Raw genomic sequence first — 8,531 nt, 5'->3', positions numbered from 1 at the left:
AGCTGGTGGTGTGTGAAGAAGTGCCTACCTTGAGTTGTCTGAGAGTCGGGTCTTCTTAGAGAACATGCAACCTCAAGTTTTTTTACAGTTGTAATCAGGATGCTTCAGGCTGTGAACATCACGCAGCCAAGCCCTGTCCCAGCCTGCTGTGGGATGTGCCAGGGGACCCCACCATGGCACACCACCTGGGCTAAGCATGGTCAGCTGCTACGTTTGCCCATGTCTCTGAAGCTCTTCCTCGCTCTCGACAAACCCAGGCTCCACGCCAGAAAAGCAGCTGCTCTGATTGCTTCCTTCCTTTGCCTCCTCCAGGCGCTGGGGCTGTGGCACCTCCATCGACGGCAGCGGGGCTGCATGAGGGCCAGGAGGGTGCCGAGGACCACTGCTGCCATCGGCTGGTTTTCACAAGCCGCGTGTTTCATGTTTTTTAATAGTAACATAACTTCTAGTCAGACTGCCTTTTCACCAGAATTAGCAGAAGTCTTGGTTGGATATCGGTGAATTAAAAACTCCTACAGCTGGATGGAAACACCCCTTTCAGGCATATGGCCACGGTAACCCTGGTTTCAGCAGGGAAAATTTATCTGTGCCCACAGGAGCATGACGGGTGTCATGTGTCCTTCAGATCATTGCTCCCTCATACATGTATCCATCATGGGACTCTGAACACTTTTGAGGAATAAGACTATGCACATGATACTGTGCTTGAAACACATTTCCAAAAAGCAGAACTTCAAATATTGATCAACACAACATGGATACTCTCAGTGCACAGTGATCCCGACTTCTACAGAGATTTATTATTTGACTGATAACTCAGGCTAGTTGCATAGCCCTTTCAGTACTGTTAACATTGTCCTCTATCTTTTAGTGTTTTCAGATGTTTAACAACTGGATTTTTTCTGATTTTGAAAAATAGGTCCATTTGAAAACATAGACCATCCAACTGCATGTTCAAAATTATTTCCATATGTAGAACTGTAGCCAGGGGAATAGGATAGTCCATCCGTGAAAAGACAGAACCCTCTTATACTGCTTTGCCCTTCCCAACCAGAACAAATATGAGAGAAAGAAACTAGACTGAGCATTAACCATCTGAGGGTTGAGACTCATCATGTCTAATTCCAGATAGCTGTAAAATAGGTGTTTACATGTGACAGCTGTTAGGCATTTCTGGAGTCTCATCCTAAGGTAGACATTACCACAGGACATGCATCACACCCTGAAAACCTCTATTTCTGACTATTAATTCTCAGGGGAGTTTAGAGGTCTATCTCAGACACAGATGTTTTACATTTTTGATGTCAAATGTGGATAAGACAAACCATATTTCAAAGTTATGAGCTGATGGGATGTGTCCTCCTTTGACTTCGCGAGGTTTATTTTTGAAATGGGAGGCATGCTGGAGCATGTCATTTCAGCAGCCTGTATTTTAAGCATCCCCATGCCACCACTCAGGGTGGCAGGGGAGGCACTTGGTCTCAGAACAGCTTCTGCAGCTGAACAGAGCCGCTGCTGGTGCCACGCTCCTGCAAGCACCACAGGGCTGGGGATGGCTCAGGAGTTGTTGCCTCCTGCCTTTCTAGTTGCTGCTGAGCCCAGGGCTGGAGCTGCTCCCAACAGCAGGCTCTTGCCCTTGTGGGAGACAGGGACCCCGTGCCTGGCACCAGCGGGGACTCAGCCCTCCTGCCTGCCTCAGCTCCTGGTTCACGTGATGGAGTCCCAACCTGTATCAGAGGCAGCAGCTGCAAACTCCTCCCAGCCTTGCCATGCAGTGTGGCAGCTCCCCACTTTTCCCATGATCTCAGGAGCTGCTTCCAGCTTCCAAAACCCAGCAGAAGCCAGAGCTTCTGCTTTGCACAAGGGTGAGAGTTTAACTCGCCCCTCTTCTGTTAAATGGCTGCTGTTCTCCCAGCTGCACAAACCCCGCAAGAACAAGGAGCCCTTGCCTGGCAGGGAAATGAGGTACCACTTGACCTGAGGTATGAGGCATCTTACCCTTGTTAAGACATGGCTCACGCTAAATTCAGAACTATGCATCCAATTTTTCCCCTCCCCTTCCCTCACATTAATTATTGTATGAGACCTGCTGCAATCCTTAAATATTTTAATATAAGCACTGGTGTCTGAAATACCACAGCTGGCTCTGCCTGCTGCTTTAGCACAGGGCAAAGTACCAGCCAAGGCCTGAATAATATAGATCTCTTAATGCAGACAAAAATCAGCATGTTGGCGTAAAGGCACATGCAGTTGCTGGGATATGCTGTGGTATGTTTCTAACAGATGATCCCTCTTAGCAGGCAGACACCCTCATATTTAAGTCTTCCGGTAGTTTCAGTGGTGAAAAATTTACATTTGAGAAAAACTGAGCAGAAGATAAGAGCACGTGTGTGTCCTTCACATAACACATGATATGCTGCAGTAATCAAGTCACGATCATGCAAGTGCATAGGATAGAGTGCTATGTTCTGAACATAGAAGAAAAAACAGTGACTATGTAACCAGATGCAAGAACAACAACTCAGTCCATCACCAATGGATTGACATGAATTTTTGGAATTTTGAAATGTGAAAAATAATCCTTCGGTGAGAGACATGGGCAATATAGTGGTTGAGAAGAAGGTTATGGTCCCATACACATAAGATGATTCTTTTGATCCACTACTGTCACACCTGCTCCCTCAAAATTTCACAACCCTTAAATGTCTTTGATCTAAGCCTATATCCTGAGCAGATAATGGAAAAACAAACACACCACTGTGTGGGATTAATAAATGGAGACAAGAAGTTACCTGTCATATGTATAAATGTCATAGGTGATTATAACCCAGGAGTTCAAATCTTTTTGCTTTCTCTCATCATGATTTTAGGTTCCTTACCCCTTGTAAGGAGCAGACGTTATACCAAAGATTGATCAATTAATTGGTTTTCGACCTGTTTTTACTATCTACAAAATTCTTCATCCTATACATGGTCCAGAATTTCGGTATCTCCACAGGATGGACATACCAGACATTGTAAGCTAAATATTTGCAAGATGAAATGCCATAAAGACCCAAGACTGATAGATTATATCCTGAGAAAATACAGTATAATCTTTTAATGCCACTGATTATTTTTTTTAAATAAAAATTCTAACACTGGGCAAACACAAAAGCTAAACTTTGAAAAGTGTATGTGAAAAAGTAAAAATACTCTGAATGTGAATAAGAATTTGTTTTAATTTCTTGGTGCCTAAATTGTACCAGGACTACCTGGTAACTAGCTTATCACAAAGCTTACCTGTCTGCCTGTTTACAGTATTCAACTTCCAGATAAAGCTCCTTTTCAGCTTCATTTTGTCTCAGTATAACTTGTCTGCATGAATTATAATGCAAATTTCCATAGAATTATCTGGCTCAGAAGCAGATACTTCTTCGGACGACATTGTTATGCAAGTCACATTTAAATTTCTCTAATACTGACAGCTAGGAAACAATGCCTGTACCTACTGCACAGATAGCAAAGTAGCAGAATGAGAACCCCTATCAAAATCAGTAATTTCTAACAAAAATAAACCTATGACTGATCTTCAAAAAGAAGAAATAGCTCTAGCACATTCAAGCATCACTCCTTTCACAGAATCCCCTGTTACATTTTTTTTCTGATGGAGCACAGAAGTGGTGGAAAATCAGGGTTCAGTAATCCAGGACTCCCCCATCAATTGCTAGGATACAGATTGCACTGCCGAAGCCATTACAGCAGAACATGCATCACTGTTACTTTTGGCCCTTTCAGTTACAAAAAGCATTGTGGAACAGAAAGATGACCAATGGCTTTCTTTTACAAGTAAGCGAGGGATTAAAACAGTAGATATTCTGCATGCTCCCAATAAAACATAACAGAGAAATACAACAAGCAATTCTGAAAATCATAAACATAAGTGGAATAAAATGACCCAAACAATAAACTTAAGGGTGTTTCCCTTGTAACACAAAACTGCTGCCATCATTATTTATCTACCTTCTCCCCTTTTGAGCAAAACAAAACCCTCAGCCCTCTTTGGTTTGAAATTCTCTTGTTCATAATACCTTGAAATCACCTTTGTCTGGTACAGTACTTTCTTCGTTTTCTTCTTGTGGTTCACCATCTCCCCAAGAATCAATGTCTGAGTCTTCATCCTGAAGAAAAAAAGAAATGATAAATGATAACGTTAAAACAACAACAGCAGCATTATCAGGGTAGATAATTAATTCCTACTTGCAATAGCTTATGCTGAAACCCCAATTAGAACAGCTGTTGGTTACACCCAGCTGTGTTAAAGTGCTCAGCATAATGAATAAACCACCATGTGGTTCGGCACATGCTGGTATAAAATCCATGTCAGGGGTACCCTTTCAACGAGTCAATGAAGGCAGAGCTATTTCAGCTGTGAGATACCCAAAAGGTGCCTCTGCATTTATTCTGTGAATAAAGGTTTGCTTTTTGTTTCAAATGTGATCTTTTGGCAATCTTCTCCTGCTCTCAGGAGTATTAAATCTTGATTTTAAAAATCCCAGAATCTCTTCTCTGGGTTTGAACCCAGAGCATGAAACACATTGCAATTGCAAAATTTTAAATCTAACATTTCAATTTTTTCAGGAAACAGAAGTTCTAAAATACTTCTACAATGTAGGGTGCCCCCTTTTCAAATGCTTTGTAAGAAACCACCACTAAAGGACAGTCCCTATAAAAAATGTTGAAAGTATTGTGTTTCTGTTTCCAGAGTACTTCCTGAAGTGATGTGCCTTCGTCCAGTCAAAGAGCACACAGAACAATTTATAAAATACTACAGTTAAAATTAAATGCGGATCTTGAAATGACCCAGAGAATGCAAAGCAAAATGGAAAATTCCAAACAAAAATGGGAATGTGGAAATAAAATTCAATTCCCTATCCCTATTCTCTATCCTGTCCTTATCCCTTTTCCAATAACAAAAAATGGGGCTGTCACCCTAACACACATGTCAAAATTTTCTATTGATACAGAAATATTAAGTTTTTAATAAAAGTAGCATTTACTTATGGAAGAAAAAAGTTTTTTTAAGTCTGGGTCTGGATTCAGGCTGATAATTCAGTCCCCTAAAAATTGTTTCCTTCCCTGTTCGTTTTTTCCACTTTTCTTTTTCTGTCCCCTTGCTACGCTGACTTCTCTCATTTTGCCTATGAAGCGGAGATCTCTGGCTCCAGTGGAGTCAGGATGACTTCTGCCACTGGTAGCCACGAAGAGAACATTTCACTTTAAACTCCTTCAGGCAGAGACGTTGCCGTCTAGTCCCATCAGACAGTAAGTTTGTACAGTAGCTTGTATATAAACACGCTCACAAAGCAGGATTTTGTTTTCTGTCAAATGCAGTGGACCTTAAACAAACTTTTAAAGCCGTTTTCTTACCTGTAGTGCTTTTGCATTTGATGGCATCATGGCCTTCCCTGGATTCATGTAATAGAATGTTTCTGGCACCTCCACGGGCAGCACTTCCTGAGACATGTTTGCAGGATTTACTCCTGTAGGAGTCGATGACAAGTTATTTTATAAAATGACCTGAGGCCCCACCCATCCCAACTCTATAAGTAAAGGACTCCCCTCCCATTGCCAAAGATGGTGGAGCACCAAGGATGACTGCTCCAGGGAAGGATCTTACAGGGCAAACATAACAGCCAAAAGAGATGCAGTACCTTCCTCTGGCTGGGAACCTCTCCCAGCCTGCACTTGCCCCTTGGGTACTGCACTGCTGCCACCCTTTTCCCGTGGTGAGCAGAGTCCCAGGCTGTCCTGCCAAGCAGAGGAGAAGCACAGAGGGCACCACCGCTGGAGGAGCTCCTTCAAACCCAGCTCTTCCCCACCTGCAGCACAGGGACTGCCCTGAGCAGAGAGTGACGGCAGCTCCCGTGTGGAGGAAACTGAGCCTGGAAAAAGCCTCTGTGTGTAAATAGCTACCAGTGACCTGCCTGCGTGCAGACACACATCTGTCCATTTTGGTCAAAGCCTCCGTATAGGCAGGGGGACCTGAACTCGCTGCCTGCAAAGAGGTGCTGCCATGCAGCAACTCCCCCTGGAGAGGGCCACCCCCACCACCTGACAGGTTACTGTGCGGACCAGCAGCTCCCAGCTTCTCCTGGGCTGCTCCTGTTTCTTCTTCTCAGGGGAGCAAGGCCAAGGCGTGGGCATGGGTCTGGGTCTTTGGTTTGCAGAGGTGAGCAGTAGGTAGGGGAGGTGAGTGAGGGGCATGGAGTGGCAGTACCAGATTGTGTGCGATAGGGTGGCAGGGGAGAAGGAGGTGGACATTTGCAGGGGTCAGCAGAGATCTTGAGGTCAATGCCTATGGCTACAAGCAATACCCAGGACTACTACTGCACCTGGTAGTACCTTAAATTCAACAAAAATAGCAAGGAAATATATAATAGCTGTGCAAAACAGGTAAGAGTTATGCTTCATACATTTTCCAGAGAAAGGCAATTGAACTTTACATGGCAACTGCAGGAAACTCATGTCAAGATGAATGGCATATAGTATCCAGTGGTTTAGTTTCATTAGTTTTATTTTACAAAGATTTTGTTCAACCAAAGAGCATGAACAAAAGAGCACAGGAACATCTTCAGGCATAGTCAGTGGAAATTACCATCTTCAAACACAGAAAAACAAATGAATAACTAACTAGCAGCTCCAGCAGCAGTAGGCTGTGTCATAGCATCTGCATTTCCAGCATGAAAAGTACCTCTGCCCACACTTGAAGTACAAGAGTATCTTTTGGCCTCAGGTCACAGACACTCTGAGCTGCATCCTGGAGAACTCCTCTTGCAGCTTAATTCAGAGAACAATAATCATCTTTTTTTTTTTAGCCTCACCAGAAAAGAAGACCTGCCTGACCTTGGAAGAGCTGCCACAGGACACTAAAAATACCGGTATACTTGTTATTAGAGCAGGCCAGCTTTCCCAAGGCTGATTAGTTCAGAGGACCATTAGCATAAGTGATGATACTCACCTAGAAACCCCTCCGAAGGTGACGAATCTTAAGAAAGTTAAGATTCCCTGTTCTGAAGGAAACCTGTGGGGAAGAACAGGCAGATTCTGTGTACAGACTTTCACGTCTGCAGAGTTAATTCCCCATTGTATGCACATTTGGCCATCTGGAATGATCTGTATGGCCTTCAGCTAAATCGAGGTATTCTGCTCCCACCTGATTGACTCCACAGGGAAGGCCATAAAGAAAGAAAACTCTGAGGCTCTCATTAACAACTGAACTAGTGTTATCTAGTTATTTGTTTTATGTACAAAGCTGGATGGTCTCAAGTTGTAGAATGAAAAACAGAGGCTCCAAGTGGAATGATTTTATTTCTTTACATTTCATATTTCAGTAATTTAAGGATAGATGAAGCAAAATAACCTATCTGCTTCAAAGATCTAACCATAGTTGCCCTGGCAGCAAACAGCACACTATTCTCATCCTTTAGTGCTTGCTAGACCTCATACTCCCTCTAATAGTTAGGTTTCTTATTCACCCTACAACCCAGTTTGTAGAAGCATCAATCACTTGGCAAAGGTACCTGTATTATGTCTGACTGCAGAGACAGGCTGTGGACAAATGGAGTTCCATGACATACTTCAAATTTTTCAACATGTTCAAATATAGCTTTGTGATTTCTTTTATCACAGTCTTGGACTGGACCTGATAGCCAGTGTCCCCCTAAATGCCTTGCAACTGTGTATACTTGTCTAGCCCTCGAACAGGCCAGGCAAAAAGAGCCTGGGGTTATTCTGGCAAGCTGGAAACACAACCAGGACTGGCTGTGATCACCTCACTGCTCTCAGACATATAGATACTTCTATAGAAAAAACAGCATTGGAGAGCAGATTCAGATGGGCATTCTAGCTCAGCTACATCCTCTTCCTGCAGGAGGAGCGGTGCGTTAGACCGTCACTTCTGCAGTTAGTGAAGGAAGGAGATGTGGAGCAGGAGAGGAAACTCACAGGAGGCAGGGGCACTACTGCTGTCTGTCATCTTACCCCTGTCACAGGTAAGAAGGTATCTTCTGGGAAATTAATTTTAAAGCAAGTATTTAACCAAAGAGTTTAAAAGTACTAGAATATATTCCTATTAGGACATGATGATCATACTGAGAAAAGCATGGCACTTTATATCCATTACATGTATGCATCGGCATTTGTATGCATCTAGCATATAACTAGTACACAGCTCTGATACTGAAAGGTATTACTTTCCCAGTAGAGAGACTGGCATCATTAATGAGTTTTTACATCACCGCACTCACAGTTAAATGCTTGTCTTTGTTTCTTTCATGTTACAGTTACTGATGCACTGGATAAAGCCCAGCACCTACATACCATTCTTAGAGCAGCCTAATTGAAGTGGAGATTTAGGCTCCATTTTATCCCTCTCAGATTTTATGCATATTGCAAATGTACAGTCCTCAGTGCTTACCTGTACAGTGAGAAAGTCCTCTGTGCCTGGAGTTGTCTCACTGTGAGATGTTTTCTGTACTTGGGGAAGGTTT

At 43.1% G+C, this 8,531-nt stretch overlaps 1 protein-coding gene across 1 annotated transcript in view; it reads right to left on the bottom strand.

Moving 5' to 3' along the window:
- Window positions 1–5,505, bottom strand: part of LOC103912846 (cytosolic phospholipase A2 epsilon-like) — a 36,861-nt gene extending 31,356 nt beyond the window's left edge. The window contains exons 1-2 of the mRNA XM_009319253.1: window positions 5,410–5,505; window positions 4,071–4,160 (exon numbers count right to left, since the gene is read on the bottom strand). Coding sequence (XP_009317528.1) covers window positions 4,071–4,160; window positions 5,410–5,505 — 186 coding nt within the window. The remainder of the gene's footprint in view (window positions 1–4,070; window positions 4,161–5,409) is intronic.
- Window positions 5,506–8,531: the final 3,026 nt, after the last annotated feature.

Source organism: Pygoscelis adeliae, unplaced genomic scaffold, assembly GCF_000699105.1.
Source record: "Pygoscelis adeliae isolate BGI_AS28 unplaced genomic scaffold, ASM69910v1 Scaffold22, whole genome shotgun sequence".
Lineage (NCBI taxonomy): Eukaryota > Metazoa > Chordata > Aves > Sphenisciformes > Spheniscidae > Pygoscelis > Pygoscelis adeliae.
This window is presented reverse-complemented; position numbering and strand designations above follow the sequence as displayed.